The sequence below is a fragment of the Tamandua tetradactyla genome, chromosome X, assembly GCF_023851605.1.
Source record: "Tamandua tetradactyla isolate mTamTet1 chromosome X, mTamTet1.pri, whole genome shotgun sequence".
Classification (NCBI taxonomy): domain Eukaryota; kingdom Metazoa; phylum Chordata; class Mammalia; order Pilosa; family Myrmecophagidae; genus Tamandua; species Tamandua tetradactyla.
The window spans coordinates 20288042-20306227 of NC_135353.1; the positions used below are offsets into that span (position 1 = coordinate 20288042).

Genomic DNA, 18186 nt, shown 5'->3' on the forward strand with positions numbered 1-18186 from the left:
GAGGTTGTCTGGTTAGGACCCATTCCCAGACTCCTGGTCATTTTGGTTGAATGCTTGCTTTTCAAAGTAAAGAGGAAATTTCTTCCTGAACATTTCAGAAATTTAAATCATGCCCAGAGGAATCTTGTTACTCAGGACATCACTGCATAGATCCAGCTTTATGTGGGTAAGGAATTACATTATGTGGTGCTTAATTGGAAAATGGGGACATTCAAATAAAAATACTGAGACTATATTTTTTCGCCCATAATTTAGACCCAAATTTAAAAGATCAATAAAATGTTTGTGACCATGTAGGTTGTTTGCATACATTAATTTGGGAGAAGGTGAATTGGTACAGCATTTTTTGGAATAAAATTTCAACAGTATAAGAATTTACCCACATCCTTTCCACTTTAATCCAATTTCACATTAATGTATCTTTCTTATGAGATAACATGAACATTTGCCCAAGAATTCATGTTCAAAGATGTTTATTCCATATCTGTTAATCAGAGCAATGACAGGAAGAGAAAGTATATGTTTGTTAGGAGAATGGTTTAAGAGATTATGGCAATGCACACTTTAGAATTCAAGGAAGTAGTTACAAAAGTGAGGTAGATCTTTATGTGCTGTCAGGGAAAGATCCTCCGTCCATTGTATTAAGTGACAAAGGCAAGTCACAGAAAAATATGTACATCATTACCCATGAGTATTAAGAAAGAAACACAATATATATATATATATTTTATTGTGAAATACATACAAAAAAGCAATAAATTTCAATGTACATTTTAACAAGTAGTTATGGAACAGATTTCACAGTTTGGTATGGGTCACAGTTGCACAATTTCAGGTTTTTCCTTCTAGCGCCACCAAGACACTGGAGACCAACAGAAATGCCAATATATTGATTCAGCAGTCATACTCATTTGTTAAATCCTATCTTCTCTGTTATACTCCTTCTCTTTATTTATCTATTTATTTGTTTATTTATTTTGGGTACAATGTCCGGGAATTGAACCCAGGTCTCCTGCATGGAAGGTGAGCATTCTACCACCTAACCACCTGTGAACCCTGTATTCATTCTCTTTGAATAACATATATATCTAACAGCAGTACATTTCAAAACACATCGCAACAAATAATTGTAGAACAGATGTCACAGTTTGGTATGAGTTCCAGTTCCGCAATATTACATTTTTATTTCCAGCTGCTCAAAGGTACTGGAGGCTAAAAGAAATATCAGTAAAATGATTCAGCACTCACTTGTTAAACCCAACTTTCTCTGTATAACTCTACCATCATCTCTGATCTTTCTCACACTCTGTAGGAGTATTTGGGCTTTGCCCATTCTAACTTCTTTCTTTTTTATTTTGTTATTGTATAACATATATACAAAGCAAAGAAATAAAAAAGCAATAGTTTTCAAAGCACTCTTCAAGAAGTGGTTACAGGATAGATCCCAGAGTTTGTCATGGGCTACCATAAGATCCTTTCCTATTTTTCCTTCTAGGTGCTCCAAAATAGAGGAGGCTAGAGGGTGTAAATACTTTTTTAACATCACAATAAACTCTTTTTTCCTTCTTTTTTTGTGAACAATAACATATATAGAAAAAAGCTATAAATTTCAGAGCACAGCACCACAGTGAGTTGTAGAAGGCATTTCAGACTTTGGCATGGGTTACAATTTCACAATTTTACGTTTTTACTTCTAGCTGCTTTAAAATACTGGTGACTAAAAGGGATATCAATTTAATGATTCAGCATTCATATTCATTTGTTAAGTCCTGTCTTCTATGTATAGTTCCACCATCACCTTTGATCTTTCCATACCTCTCTTTGGGGTTGTTTGGGCTATGGCAATTCTAAATTTTTCATATTGGAAGGGTCTGTCACTAATATGGGGTAGGGAGATGGAACTATGTGATGTTTTAGAGAGGCTGGGCTGGGTTTCAGGACTTATCTGGACCAGGGACCCATCTGGAGGTTGTAGGATTCTGGAAAGTTACTCAAGTGCCTGGAACACTTGTGGGATCTTATATGTTGCCCTAGGTGTTCTTTAGGATTGGCTGGAATGGTCCTGGTTGGGGTTGGCAGGTTATGCTAGGTAGCAAGGTCTACCTGAAGCTTGTGTAAGAGCAACCTCCAGAGTAGCCTCTCAACTCTATTTGAGCTCTCTCTGCCACTGATACTTTATTAATTCCACTTCTTTTCCCACTTTTGGTCAGGATGTAATTGTTGATTCCACAGTGCCAGGTCTGGATTCATCCCTGGGAGTCCTCTCCCATGTCGCCAGGGAGACTTTGACCCCTGGATATCATGTCCCATGTACGGAGGAAGGCAATGATTTCACTTGCAGAGTTGGGCTTAGAGAGACTGAGGCCACATCTGAGCAACAACACAGGTCCTCCAGACGTAACTCTTAGGCATGCCTATAGGTATCTAAGATTCTCTGCTACCTACATAAGTTTCACAAGAGTAAGCCTCATGATCAAGGGTATGGCCTATTGATTTGGGTATCCCTAAAGTTTGACACTGTATCAGGGGATTCCCTGATAGTAAAGTTTAATGGTTCCATATTCTTTCTCCCCTCCCTCAGGGGACTTTGCCAAACTTTTTGATTATCTGCTTAATATACTCTAGGATGTTTCCAGGCCTTACAATTATCTATACAGGATTAAAGGACCTCTTTCTTATTCTGTGCATCCTGTGTTTCAGTTTTTCAGATGAGCTATACAGATAGGTTGAATTAGATTATGCAGTACAAAAAATTTCAGTTCTAGATCAAACATATGTTTCTTCAATTGGTCTCAAAGGGTATGTGTGGTTCTAAAATATAGACAGTGTCTTCCTTACCCTTATGTTCTGAATTACTTTAACCTCAGCCTGTTCAGCTTCATTCTTATCTCTAAATATCAGGTTATATATATAAAACAGCCTCTCAAAATCTAGAAATAATAATCACCACTCTGGACTTAATGTGTCTGCTCTAAAAGCTTACAATCTAGGCCCCTGTTTTCTTATATGCATTTTCTAAAGGTGACTATACCATTGTTGTTTTTTTTGTTTCTGGCTTATTTTGTCTCACCAAATATCCCACATGTTCATTCACATTGTCGCATGCCTGATGACATTGTTCCTTTTTGTAGCAGCCTTCCTTATGTCTTATGATGTCTTTACATGTAAAGGCTATTTTGTCCAATGTTAGTATAGCTACTCCAGCTTTCTTCTGGTTACAACTTGTGTGGGAAATCTTTTTCCATCCCTTCACTTTCAATCTACTTACATCCTTGTGTCTAAGATGAGTCTCTTGTAAGCAGCATATAGCTGGATTATGTTTCTTACTCCATTCTGTCAATCTGTATGTTTTAATTGGTAAATTTAGTCCATTAACATTCAAGGTTACTTCTGAAAAGGCATTTCTTGATTCCACATCTTATCTTTTTTATTTTATTTGTCAGATCTATATATTCTTTTCCTTCTTTCTCTTTGTATTATTTAAATTACCCTTAGTGGTACTCTTCAATTCTGTGCAGTCCTCCAGACCTCCCTCTCCTGTCTCTTTTTTTTTTTTTCAGCCAGCAGAACTCCTTTTAGTATTTCTTGTAGGGCTGGTCTCTTGTTGACAAATTCTTTCAGGACTTCTTTGTCTGTGAAAATTTTAATCTCTCCCTCAATTTTGAAGGAACATTTGGCTGGGTATAGAAATCTTGGCTGGAAGTCTTTCTCTTTCAGCATCTTGAATATATCGAAACACTGCCGTCTCACCTCCAGGGTGCTAGTTGAGTAGTCTGAATTCAGTCTTATTGATTTCCCTTGTATGCAGTAGATTGTTTTTCTCTTGCCACTTTCAGGATTTTCTGCTTCTCTTCAACATTTGGCACACTGATTAGTATGTGCCTTGGGAAAGGCCTATTTGGATTTATTCTGTATGGAGCTCTTTAGGATTCTTTGACTTGTATATTTATGTCCTTTATGAGGGTTGGGAAGCTTTCCCCCATTATATTCTCAACCACTTTCCCAGCCCTTTACTCTTCTCTTCTCCTTCTGGGACACCAATGATTCTTATATTTGTGTGGTTTGTTTTGTCTATCATTTCCCTGAGTTCCCATTCAATTTTTTCTGTCTTTTTTGCCATTTGGTGTTTTGAGCCTTCAAAGTCAATTATCCTGTCCTCTATATCACTTATTTTTCCTTCTGTCTCTTCAAACCTGGTGTTATGTGCCTGTAGCATGTTTTTTTATTTGGTCCACTGAGTTTTTAATCTCTGTGATTTCTGCTATTTTTCTATTTATTCTTTCAAATTCCTCTTTGTGCTCTTCTACTGTCTTCTTGATCTCCTTTATGCCATTTGCTATTCTACTTATTAAGTAGAGTTGTGTGAACATCTTTGATGAGTTGTTCCAACGTCTGTGTATCCTCTGGTGTTTTTATTTGGTCATTAGGCAGGGCTATATCTGCCTGCATTGTGATATGCTTGGTGATCTGCTGTCTTCATTGCATGTAAATATCTTGACTGATTTACTTTGGGAGTTGATTTCTTTCAGTAGTCTAAGGCCTTGTGTTTGTGGGATGGTTGTACAGCAGGGAACAGGGCATGGGGTGGATCACTCAGCATGGTAATTTGCTTCAGGGCAGGTATAGGTGCAGGTTGGGGATGTTATGCTGATGCTTGTGAACATAGGTGCCCAGTGGCCAGGGAGGATGTAGCTGTGCGGGTGCACAGGCCTGGGGGCATAACCGTGGTTTGCGCTGGTCTAAGGCAAGGGACGCTTTGTGCATACGTGTAGAGCAGTGGCAGCAGGTAAGTGATATGCCTTCATGGATTGGGGGCAGATGTGACCCAGCTACACAGGTAGGCACTTTCTCAAAGCTGGGAAGTGAGGCTGAGAGCTGTGCTTATGCCCGGTTCTAGGACTGCTGTAAAGTGCGGTTCCCAGAGCTGAATGATGTGATTTGGAGTTGTGCGCATGCGTGGACCTGGGAGTGCCTTAAATAGATGTGCTGAGCTGGGGGGGGGGGGGTCGGGCAGGGTGAGGCTGTGTGACATTATGGGCAGGGTTGGGGGTAGCCTAGGTATGGAGGGTAGTGCCCGCAACCTTCATGCACTGGCAACAGCCTGCAGGGAACAGGGAGGGGAAGGTAGTGCTCAGGAGGGGTGCAAGAGAGATGGGTTGGACTGCACTTGGGGTGGGGTGGGGGGCAGGTACGTGCCCTGGGGCCGGATGGGGTGGGGGCGCCAGGAGCTCAGGGAATGGGAGCACATGGCAGGGTTCAGTCCATGGGGTGTGGGGTGAGTCTCTGATCACAGGGCTGTGTTGGTGAGGGTAGCATGTCCGAAGAATGGGGCCTGGCTTACTTTCAGATCCGTGTTCCCATTCGTGCACTCCTGTGGGCTCCGCAGCTCTGCGGCTCCGTGCCTCCATGCTAGGCTCCAGCTTTCTGCCTCTCAGTTCCTTGGCCTCTGCAACCAGGGCTGCCACGTGTGGTGCAGAAGGCTCTTTCAGGTCAGCCGCACTCCTGAAATGCCGTCTCAGTCACCCTCCTGTCTCTTCTCTAAGTTTTCTATGGAGCAGGGCTAATCTGGAGCTACTCTAGTCAGCCATCTTCCCGGAAGTCAACAGAATATGTTTTACAGTATATTTATCTATGAAAAATCCTATTATCAGCTTTAAAATAATAGATAACAGATTATTAATTGTTGTTACTTCTGAAAAGGGGGCTGAATTTTGAAGGAACTTTGTAAAGCGAAATTTGCAATTGATATGTAATTTTAGAGTTTTTGCCATCAGTGTATATGCACTATTACCTTAGTAATTAAAGTATTTAAATAAACCTAACAACAGAAATAATACCATTTTATTAGTCAAAGTAATTGCTAGCTGGTACAACAGACAAAACCTGAAATTTGCATGGCTTAACACGATGGAAGTTTATTTTTTGTGAACATAAATTCTGATATGGGTTGTTAGGGGCTCTCCACTATCAGATGACCTTGAGGTCCAGGCTGCCTTCATCTTGTAATGTCACCATCTCATCAGGTCACCATGTCTGCTGCTGAATGAAAAAGAAAGCTTGGGAATGGCATTCTAGCTCCTTCCTAACTACAAGTTTGAACTGGCAACATAGTCTTCCCATGCGATCATGAATGACAGGAACATAGGATGTGGATGATGAACATTTGCAGTCTCTCCCACAGACTGTTATATAGTTGGTACTCAATAAAAAGCAACTATTATGTGTAACGACAACAAACCTCTTTATTTTTAGGGGGAAAGATATTGTAGGAGTTCCTGAGAGGGCCAAATTTGCCTGAAATACTCCATCTTTTTTTAAGTACCTACCATGTGACAGGTGCTTTCAAATACAGGATCTGATTTTCAAAGGATCCTATAAATGTGAGCAGAGAGGGTTCATCCTTCTTCACTCAATAGCACAGTTGTGCACTGCTCTTTGTAATAGCCTCTATACTCTTATTTTTCTCCTGTCTTTTGATGGATGCATGGTCAAAATCTTAACTTGTGTCTGCTACCCTTCACATGATTGAACATGATTGAATATCTGTACAGGTGCCTTTTGGCAAGCTACAGACCAGGATTTCCCTGTGGGGCATGTACACAGATAAGACACAGTGGAAGAATGATTAATGATTTTTTCTTTTTAAAATCAGTATGCCCACGAAGGAACCACTGTTCACCTCCTAAGAGGATCCAAGGATTTTAGGAATTCAGCTTTCATAGATATTTGCTTACAAAGTGATTTCTATGGCCTATCCTCATTACCAATTATGAAGGAGGCTTTAGTTTTTGACCATTTAGATAAGTTCATTCATCTGGGTATAGTGCTAGTTTCAAAAAAAAGGCATCCCATTAAAATTCTCCCTACTGCAAGTGTCAGGATGGTTTCAAAAACTCTCTAACTTCAGGGTTATATCCCAAGAACTAGAAAAGTATGTGCCAAATCAGACTCTCTTCACTAGCTCATTCAGAAAATACTTTGAGAGGGCATTGAAGATGCCCAGGTGCCTAAATGTCACTGTCCAAAGTGAAATTTTCTGTCAAAGTGGCTGTTGCTACTATAGGCATTCCAGAGTGAGAGATGCATAGCCAGAGGCCTTCTTCAGCAAGTAGAAATGCTCTATGCTAGAAGGAGAACAGGTGATTCTGGGCTATTCTACTGAGAGCAGAGCACAGCCATCAGAGGAGGCAGCAGTGATGATCAGGTTAGCAAGCCATGTCCAGGTGTCAGAAGAACACTGGGGAAGGGCACTGTGATGCTGGAAAGTTCTGAAACTGGACAAAAATGCTGACATCTGAGCAGTGTCACCTCTCAGGGAACCCTGGGGCTCAGAACAGGAGGACCCTAGGAAAATAAAGTCCACAATCACCAAATTGTGCTTTATTTTCATTTTCACATTCCTGCTTTAAGCTGGCTTTTGTTCCCTTGACCAAAGAGCCCTTTTTGTCATCTAAAAGGCATTGTGGATTTGTGAGAATATAAATAACTTAAGAGACATAATTTTGCCTCAGACTAGGAGGCATGGAAACAGCAGGGGCTCTAGGTGAACTCAGACCAGGGACCCAGTCTCCACCCTGGCTTACTAGTCACATGATCTTGGGCAAATTGCCAAGTGTTATAACCCTTTGGTTTTTCATCTGTGAAATGGGTTTGAGAAACTCTGTCCTGTAGGACTGTTGGAATGTATATTATGTATGTAAAGCACCTGGCATATATTGGCTCTTTAATGATTGGCAGTTGTTTCTAATATTATTTTGACCCCAGGCCTACCACCCTCTCCTCTGGGAATATATATATATTTTTTCAAGGACATCTCAGAAAATATTCAGTGCTCTAAGACGTGACACACAAAATTAGCCAAAAATGCTACTTTGTAAATAAAACTCAGTAAATTGTCTCTCTTAGAGGATGTATTACTTACTTTGGATGTGAAAGGAGTCTTCCCCAGATGGATACAACTCAAAATTTGATAATTTGAGTTAAGGGCCTACCCCTTCCTTCCCTCCATGCTGCTCTTCCATCCAGAACACTACTTCTATTCATTCCACCCCCACCAAAAATCTAGCCTTTCTTCGAGTTAGCCAAACTATGTTCAAGATATCCTAATTAAAATGTCCATTTAGACTTCCGGAGAAGATGGCGGCTTAGTAAGACGCGCGGGTCTTAGTTCCTCCTCCAGAAAAGCAACTAAAGAAACAGAAACAATACAAAACAGCTCCCGGAGTCACGACAGAGACCAAAAAAGACAGCGTACCCCATTCTGGAACGGCTGAACGGGTAGGGAGAATCCACTGCTGTGAGATACCCGAGGGGTGCACGTTTTCCCGGCTGGGGTGGCTGGCGTCTGGGGTCCCCTCCACGCACGTGGCTCCCCGGTCTGACTGGGAACATTGGATAGCGGGGCCCTCCCGTCACGCTTGGCGTCTCGGGCCAGCTGGGCAATTTGGACCGGCACTCCCCCAAGCCACGGCCAGCGACCCCCGCCTCCACGCGCGGTTTCCCGGGCCGACTGCCCCGCAGACAAACGACCGCCACGAGCGCCACCTACTGGGCAGGAAAAGAAAAACAGAGCCCAGAGATTCCACAGAAAAACCTTTCAACCAGCTGGGTCCCACACCCAGGGAGATCTGATCAAATGCCCAGACACCAGCAGAAAATAATGGATGACGCTCGGAAAATTGAAGATATGGCCCAATCAAAGGAACAAACCAATAGTTCAAATGAGATACAGGAGCTGAGACAACTAATGCTGAATATACGAACAGAAATGGAAAAACTCTTCAAAAACCAAATCAATAAATTGAGGGAGGACATGAAGAAGATATGGGCTGAACAAAAAGAAGAAATAGAAAATCTGAAAAAACAAATCACAGAACTTGTGGGAGTGAAGGACAAAGAAGAAAAAATGGAAAAAACAATGGATACCTACAATGGTAGATCTAAAGAGACAGAAGCTACAATTAGTGAACTGGAGGATGGAACAACTGAATTCCAAAAAGAAACAGAAACTATAGGGAAAAGAATGGAAAAACTTGAGCAGGGAATCAGGGAACTGAATGACAATATGAAGCGCACAAATATACGTGTTGTGGGTGTCCCAGAAGGAGAAGAGAAGGGAAAAGGAGGAGAAAAACTAATGGAAGAAATTATCACTGAAAATTTCCCAACTCTTATGAAAGACCTAAATATACAGATCCAAGAAGTGCAGCGCACCCCAAAGAGAATAGACCCAAATAGGCGTTCTCCAAGACATTTACTAGTTAGAATGTCAGAGGTCAAAGAGAAAGAGAGGATCTTGAAAGCAGCAAGAGAAAAACAATCTGTCACATACAAGGGAAACCCAATAAGACTATGTGTAGATTTCTCAGCAGAAACCATGGAAGCTAGAAGACAGTGGGATGATATATTTAAATCACTAAAAGAGAAAAACTGCCAACCAAGACTCCTATATCCAGCAAAATTGTCCTTCAAAAATGAAGGAGAAATTAAAACATTTATAGACAAACAGTCACTGAGAGAATTTGTGACCAAGAGACCAGCTCTGCAAGAAATACTAAAGGGAGCACTAGAGTCAGATACGAAAAGACAGAAGAGAGAGGTATGGAGTAAAGTGTAGAAAGAAGGAAAATCAGATATGATATATATAATTCAAAAGCCAAAATGGTAGAGGAAAATATTATCCAAACAGTAATAATACTAAAAGTTAATGGACTGAATTTCCCAATCAAAAGACATAGAATGGCAGAATGGATTACGACCCAGCAATACCACTGCTAGGTATCTACTCAAAGGACTTAAGGGCAAAGACACAGACGGACATTTGCACACCAGTGTTTATAGCAGCATTATCTACAACTTCAAAGAGATGGAAACAGCCAAAATGTTCATCAACAGACGAGTGGCTAAACAAACTGTGGCGTATACCTACGATGGAATATTATGCAGCTTTAAGACAGACTAAACTTATGAAGCATGTAATAACATAGATGGACCTAGAGAACATTATGCTGAGTGAGTCTAGCCAAAAACTAAAGGACAAATACTGTATGGTCCCACTGATGTGAACCGACATTCGAGAATCAGCTTGGACTATATCATTGGTAACAGAGACCAGCAGGAGTTAGAAACAGGGTAAGATAATGGGTAATTGGAGCTGAAGGGATACAGACTGTGCAACAGGACTAGATACAAAAACTCAAAAATGGACAGCACAATAATACCTAAGTGTAATGTAACTAGGTTGGAACACTGAATGAAGCTGCACCTGAAATATGGTTTTTTGTTTGTTTGTTTGTGTGTTTGTATCTTTTGTTTTTGTTTTTTCTTTTTCCTTTTTATATATATATATTATTAGTATTATTATTTTAATTCTCTTCTCTATATTAACATTCTATATCTTTTTCTGCTGTTTTGCTAGTTCTTTTCCTAAATCGATGCAAATGTACTAAGAAATGATGATCATACATCTATGTGATGATACTAAGAATTACTGAGTGCATGTGTAGAATGGAATGATTTCTAAATGTTGTGTTAATTTCTTTTCTTTTTTTTGATTAATAAAAAAATTAAAAAAAAAAATGTCCATTTAGTGGAGTGGGCACTGGCTCTCCCAGGACAGGGAAAATCATGCCAGCACCTAGTGGTTTCTGGACATCACTTCAAGAGAGTATCACTGTTATTTCTCAATAAAGACTTGCAGAAGATGTGTATAAAACACCTAATTACTGTACTGTCAACTGCATCAGGCCAAGAGAGCAGGATACCTTTCATACCTGCTCCAGGTGGAGAGTGCTCTCTGGGTTAGCCACTAGTCAAAAGCAACTGCAAAGAATAGCTTTTCATTCCACACTTTTCTGTCACCTCTAAGTCATACCATCTGAAAGTGGCTTCTGCTGTCACCCAGCTTAACTTAAAAGTAACTCCCAGTGAAGGAACTGCCGTTTCCAAAGCTGCAAACTGCCTTGGCTCAGGGTATTTACACTTGACTGCTCTCACCTGGAGCTTCCACTGCCTCACTTCTTCTTTTCACTTGTTCTTTGGATCTTAGAGGCTAGCTCACCGTCTTCCACATCTGATTGCTGTTCCTACACTCTACCATGCTATGGGCAGGGGGAGTGCCTTGTTTATCCAGGCCCCACTCCCCAACACAGCGCCTTCTAAAGAGCAGATGCTTGAAAAACGAGTCAGTGAGTAGGGGCTTTTATTTATTAAGATTTAATTTCCTTTACATTTTTGAATAAGCCAAGAAAACCAAATATGTATCTTTTAATTTACAGAATGACAGACTAAATAAAATGCAAGAATCTAAAGAGTAACAATCTTTCATGTTTTTCCTATATTTTTTATCCTATTTATTTTACTGCTGGGCCGTTTCACATTTCCACAGAAATTCCTATTCCAATGAATGCCATGCTATCTTTTTCCAGATCTCAAAATAAGATGGAAGGTTTCGTATGTTGTTTTACAAAATGGCAAAAATCTTATTCTTAAACTTATAGAAAGCAATAAATGTGTTACCAATGTCATTCACAAACTTAGATGCTGAAGCTAATAAACCTTCTATTAAAAGGAATAACATTTGAAAAATTTCAAAACGACAAAAATGATAAACCTCCCAGTCATCCATACAGAAGAGGAACACAAGGGTGTTATACACTGTTTTCCACCTATCCGTAAACTAGCCTTCTACCGCTGACAACACTGACTGACCTCTTCAACAACAGCATATAGAATCTCCCTCACTCAAAAGGTGCTGGGTGGGGCACTGGAACTTTCACTGACCATGGCAGTAGTCTCAGTCATGGCAGCAATTCTGGCTTGGGCTCTCTCCTTCTCATCTCTCAAAGCCTCCTCATACAGGGCTGGAAAGGCACGGGAGTCTGTCCCATTGGCCCTGGCAAAAAACTCCAGCACTTTCATCTTGCTGGTTTCTGCGTGGGCCCTGGGACCCCACAGGAACTCATAGCGTGCAGGATCACTGCCAGGCACCTGCCGGTACTCTAGGTACTTTTCCTGCACCAGATCTTCGGTGATGAGCTTCCTGGGCTCCCCATATATGATATCCTTCAACCCAGCATATACATCGATTATATGCAGCACCTCCCAGATCTTCTCCTCAGGGGCACAGTTGCCCTCCAGGAAGATCACACCCAGTATAAGAATCAGGAGGCCGGTCTTGGGCATGCCCCCGTCATCGCTCACACTCCCGTCGTAGGTGAGGTCTAGCACGTTGACGAGCACATAGGAGTGACTGGTGGGGTCCACTTCCTTCACATCAATGCCAAAGACTACCTGCATGTACTCACAGGCTTTCTTAAAGATCACAGGGAAGTGATCCTTGTACTCTTTGCTGACATTATTCAGCATATCTGCCTTTGTGATGGGCTCTTTTGTTACATACTTGGCATTCAGGAACATTATCATATCAATCACCTTATCATCTAGCACACCACTGAGTAAGGACTCAGCATGTGGTGGGGCCTGAGAGGTACTTGTATCCTCTTCTTGGTTGCTGGAACCCTCACCTGATTTGCTCAGTGGGGCAATGGCAGGGGAGGAGCAGGCTATCTGGGGACCCTGGGGAATATTTGGTGTCTCAGTAGCAGGCACCTCCTTTGGGGTGCCTGGGATCAGAGAAGTGGGAGAGCAAGAGGAGGATGAGGTCTTCTCCCCCTCAGCTGCAGGAACCTGTGCACCTGCCAGGCCCTGTGCCTCCCTTTGGGCCTCAAGGATTTTCTGAAGCTTGCAGAGCCGACTCTTGAGACTGCGAGGCATGATGACTCTTATTGGGGGTGGAGGCAGAAGTGTGGACTATGAGGACACACAGTCCTGGGGGAGAGAAGAAGAGTGTGAAAAACTCAACCTTGGCTCTGACAGGTCTTCCCTTAGGTGGTTCTCCTGGTCAACCTTCCCCTTAGGAACCTGAAGGAAGACATGAGATAGCTCCTCAGGGTAGAGTTTGCCAGCAGAGCCTGAGGCTTCCAGGGCTGACAGAAGAGTGAGTGGGGTGGGGCACTGTAGGGACCCCACTGATTTGGGAGGGGTAGGGCACCCTGGTTCACATTCAGGGCCCTCACCTTGATTCCTAGCAGTGCTGGGATCTTCTCCTCTCTGTTGAACTGAGGACACGTACCTGAGACCAAGGCCCTCAGCTCCTGGTTCCTTAAGTACCTGTTTAAGAGGAATTCAAGAGGCATTTAAAGTGCAGATTGCAAGCACAGTCCTGGACCTCCCAGTGCTGAGAGGAGGGGCACGGCTGGACTCCGTGAGGTCCTCACTATTCCGAGGTGAACTGGCCCCTCAGTGTTCACTCAGTGTCCTCATTTTTCCCTTAACAGGGCCTGGGTCCCATCCATCTGCTTACCTGGGGCAAAAAATCTCAGAATAAGAGCTGACATGCCTGAAGGCAACAGGAGGAAATGAAGGGATGCCACACTTATACTCACCTGCCCAGGGCATTCTTGGGGGTGAGAGGAAAGACTAATAGAATTCTGTAGGAGTCCTCTTTCCTGGAATAGGGAGTAGGGCATCACATCCTCACCTTGACACCTGGCAGGGCCTGGGACCCCTCCCTCTGTTGACTGAGACAAAGGTCTCACCTCCATGGGACACCAGAGGAGGAAGTGAGGTAAGCCACTCTAACTACCAGGCCATGGGTCTTTCCAAGGCTGACTGCAGGAGCAGGGGAAGACTAGGTCTCATCTGTTTTGGTGTAGGAAGTTTGTTCAGTCCACAAATTGACTTCTCTAAGGGCTTGGGACTCCTCCCTCTGTTGAACTGTATCCAGCCACCTCAAACTAAGACTGTCACTTCCCAGATACAAACCAGGCAAAAGTGAGGACCCACAAAATTCAGGCACCTTGCCCAGTGGCCTCCCAGGGCTGATAGCAAGAGAAGGGTGGAACTGTGGCCTCATATCTCCTAGGATGAGGATCCTCTTAGTCCTCACCTTGACTCCTGGCAGAGACTTATACTCTTCCCTGGGCCAACCTGATGTGACTCCCTCTCCTGATCTGAAGTCACCTCTGTCAGAGCAAAGTACTCACCTCCTGAAACCAAGAAGACAAAAGAGATGAGGTACAACATGCAGTTACACGTACCTGCAGTCTCCCAGGGACAACAGCAGGAGCTGGACCAGTATGTTATGGGATGGTGGTAACCTTAGTCAAAGGCCCTCATACCCTTGAGAGCTGCCAAACAGGAAATGAGTAGAGCCTTAGCTTGATAGGCTGCCTGGAACTTCCCAAGGACACAGTGGATTTCTATGGGGCCCCTTCCATCTGAGGTGGGAGGTTCCATAAGACCTCCTGCAGTGTTCTCACTCTGATACCCCTCCCTCTGCAGAGCTGAGGGTGTACCCCTCAGACCAAGACCATCACATCGCATCACTGAGACCATCAAGGTGGAAGTGAGGTAGGGCGTCAGACTGACAGGCCTTCCTAGAGTCCCCAGGACTGACAGTAGGGGCAGGGATAGAGATAGATTCTGTAGGGGCCCTTGTGTTCTGAGGGAACCTCAATTCTCCTCAAAGTATTCGTATTTACTCCTGACAGGGCCTTCTGTCCAAGGCCTCCTTCTGCATGAGACTCCTGACACAAAAGTTAAGGGGGCAGACTTTACCACAAAGCCCCAACCCAGCACTGAGAGTATATTTGGTATCTGTGATGCCCTTTCTTTGTCTCAGCTGGAAAATCTTCTTAGCTTCAGATAAGTGTTTTCGCCTTGATGCAAGGCAGGGCCTGAGACTTCTGTTGACCTGAGCCTACCCCTTCAGACAAAACCTCACCTTCCTCAGACCCCAAGGCTGAAATCAGAAACCACCACATCTAGGGACCCTGCCTGGGCCCTCCCGGGGCTGACAGCAGGGGCCAATTTCTCTGAGGTATCCTCTGTCTGGGTGGAAGTTCTCTTTAATCCTCTCTCAGGGTCCTCACCTCGTCCCTGTCGGCACTTGGGGCCCCTTCCTATGCTGACCTGAGTCTGTTCCCTCAGATGAAGCCTCATCTCCCTCAGACTCCAAAGCAGAAGTCTAGAAACATCACATCCTAGGACCATGCCCTGGATCTCCCAGGGCTGACAACAGGGTAGAGGGGAGCTGGATTCTGTTAGAGCCCCTGTGTTCTGGGGGGAGGGAACTTTAATTCGCCTCAAGGTATGCATATTTACTCCCCAAAGGGCTGATGGTCCACTCTTTGGCTGTCCTGAAGATGCGTACCCCAACCCAAGGCCTCCATCTCTATGAGTCCCTGACACGGAAGTGGGGTGGGGTGTGTGCCTCTGACAGAAAGCCCCAACCTGGACCCCCCAATGCTGACAGAAGAGGTGGATCTCAGTGGTGCCCTTTCTCTGTCTGGGCTGGGAAGCTCCCTCAGTCCCCCCAAAGAGTTCTCACTTGCACACCTGTCAGGGCTTGGGAACCCTCCCTTGGCTGACCTGAGCCTGCCCCCCTCAGGCAAAGCCTCACCTTCCTCACATCCCAAGGCTGAGTCAGGAAACACCACATTGGGGTACCCTGCCTGGGTCCTCCCGGGGCCGACAGCAAGGGCATTTCTCTGGGGTTTCCTGAGTCTGGGTGGGAGGTCCCCTCAATCCTCCCTAAGGGTCCTTACCTTGATGTTTCACAGGGTTTGGAATGCCTCCCTCTGCTAGCCTGAATCTATCCCCCCAGACAAAGTCTCACTACCCCCACACCCCAAGGCCAAAGTCAGGAATCACTACACACAGGGAACCTGCCTGGTGCCTCCCAGGCTGACAGCAGGGGCCATTTCTGTGGGGTACCCTCTGTCTGAGTGGGAAGTTCCCTTAGTTCTCTCAGGGTCCTCACCTCTATGCTGTCAGGGCCTGGGACTCCTCCCTCACTGGCCTGAGCACGCCCCCTCAGACCCAGAGGCCAAAGTCAGGAAATATCTCAGTCTGGGTGGGACCTGTGGGGGGTCCAGTGTTCTGGTGAGAGGGTACCTCAATTCTCCTCAAGGTATGCCTATTTACTCCTGACAGGGCCTGTGGCTCCTCCCTTCTGACAATGCTTCCCTCAGGCCATGGGGGTGGGGTGGGGGGGAGGGGTGGTAGTGAACTGCACTTCTGAGAATCATGCCCGGACCTCACAGAGCTGACGGCAGGGTCGGGGGCTGTTCTCCGTGGATCCCCTCTGTCTGTGTGAGAGGTCCTCTCACTCCCCCAATGGGGTCCTCACCTTGACGCCTGTCAGGGCCTGGGGCCCTCCCTCAGTTGGCTTAAGTCTGTCCCCTCAGAGGAAACTTCACCTCCCTCAGACCCCGAGGATGAGACAGGAACCGCCATATCCAGGGACGCTGCCGGGACCTCCCGGGGCTGATAGCAGGGGAGGGGGTTTCTGTGGGACCCCGTCTGTAAGGCATGGGGGTTACCCTCACTCCTACTTAATATATTCATATTTAGACACGAAAGGGCCCCTAGCGCCCTTCTGATAACCTGAGAATGTGTTCCTCAGTCCAAGTCCCCAATTTCCGGACGTGTTAGAGGCTCTACCTGACAGACCTGCTTGGAGCCTTCCAGGGCTGCCAGCAAAGGCAGGTTTCTGTGGGTCCCTCGCTGACTGAATGGGAAACTCCCTTAGTTCTCACAGGGTCCTCACCTCGACTCCCGGCAGGGCCTGGGACTCCTCCCTCTGCTGACCTTAGTGTGCCCCCTCAGACGAAGTCTCACTTTCTTCACAGCCCAAGGCCAAATAAGGAACCGCCACATCAGGGGAATTTGCCTGGCGCCTTCCAGGGCTGATAGCAGGGGCTGTGGTGGAAGGGGATTCTGTGGGGGCTCCTGTGTTTTGGTGGGAGAGAACCTCAATTCTCCTCAAGGTATGCATATTTACTCCAACAGGGCCTGGGGTCCCTCCCTTCTGACGATACTTCCCTCATGCCATCGGGAAGAAGGGCGCCTCTGAAAATTCTGCCCGGACCTCACAGAGCTGATGGGAAGGGCAGGTTTCCACGGGCCCCTCTCTGTCTGGGTGGGAGGTCCTCTCAACCCCCCACAAAGGGGTCTTTACCTTGAGACCAGCCAGGGCCTGGGACCCCTCCCTCTTCTGACCTGAGTCCGCCCTCTCAGACGAAGCCTCACCTTCCTCAGGCACCAAGGCGGAAGTTAGGAACCGTCACATCCGGGGACTTTACCTTGGGCCCCCTTGGGGCTGACAGCAGGGGCGGATAACTGTGTCTCCTCACTGACCGGGTGGACGTTCCCTCAGTCGTTTCTCAGAGTCTCAACTTGACGCTCGGCAGGACCTAATATTTCTCCCTCTGCTGACCTGAGTCTGGCCCTCCCTGAGAACCTCCCCTACCCGCTCCCGGAGTGGAAGTCACGATTTATCACATCTGACCACTGTGCTGCAAAGCCTCCCAGGGTTGACAGCAGGTGCAGAACTGGACTGGAACTCGATGTCTTCTGTGGTTATGAAGTCTTCTAATTCCACCATATTTTATTTCTGGCTCTGCATGACTTGAGTCTTCTGCTCAAAACCAAGCCCTCTGCCCCCTCTGAGACCACCGAGTTGGAAATGAGGGGGAGTGTGCTCAGCCTGACGGCCCAGCCTGTGGTCTCCCAGTGCTTACATCAGGTTGGTAAGGGATTCTATTTGGTCTCCTCTGTTCTGGGTTGGGTGAACTTCTCACTTCGAGTCTCTTTATCTTGGTTCCTGGTTTCTTGGTTAATGTGCTCCCTGGGAGCTGCCCCCCCTTCCTGCCGGCTCTGAACATCTACCCAACTGCAACAATTGTAGAGAAGGGAGAGGTTCGGGTCCCGTACTATGTGCAAAATGGGGGAGCTGGAGTGCCTGTGGCTTGGTGGGTGATTGTCACAGAAGTGTCCCACCCGTACATGGGGTCTCTCCCTCAGCCACACTTAGTCTAGGAACCTTTTGTTTCAACAGGTTTATTTTCTACATGCAAGAGGCTGAACAGCCTGCTTTGGGGAGGTCCTGTTTTTTTGAGATCATCTAACATTGCATTGTTCAGTGCAGTGATTCCAAATTTTGGAACAGTCATTAAATAGTAAAAAATATATTTTACTCATCTACCAAGTGTGTATGTATATTACATATATATATATATATAATTTGATGAAAGAATACCTACCCTTATTCTGCATGATTCCTTATGATACTTGCTATCCTATTTCAGTTCCAATCTCTATGTTCTGTTATAACAATAATTT

The 18186-nt window shown here is 45.1% G+C and overlaps 1 protein-coding gene across 2 annotated transcripts; it reads right to left on the reverse strand.

The window, feature by feature from the left end:
- Positions 1-11199: 11199 nt before the first annotated feature.
- Positions 11200-17116, reverse strand: LOC143670144 (melanoma-associated antigen 10-like). Of its 2 annotated transcripts, none has more exons than XM_077144784.1 (4): positions 17024-17116; positions 13949-14048; positions 13077-13170; positions 11200-12828 (listed from the first exon to the last, which is right to left on the reverse strand). In XM_077144784.1, the coding sequence occupies exon 4, from the start codon at positions 12772-12774 to the stop codon at positions 11743-11745; it is 1032 nt and encodes a 343-aa protein (XP_077000899.1). In that variant the 5' UTR covers positions 12775-12828; positions 13077-13170; positions 13949-14048; positions 17024-17116; the 3' UTR covers positions 11200-11742. The 2 variants fall into 2 exon arrangements, with proteins under 2 accessions (XP_077000899.1, XP_077000900.1); XM_077144785.1 differs by lacking the exon at positions 17024-17116 and adding an exon at positions 16516-17010.
- Positions 17117-18186: the final 1070 nt, after the last annotated feature.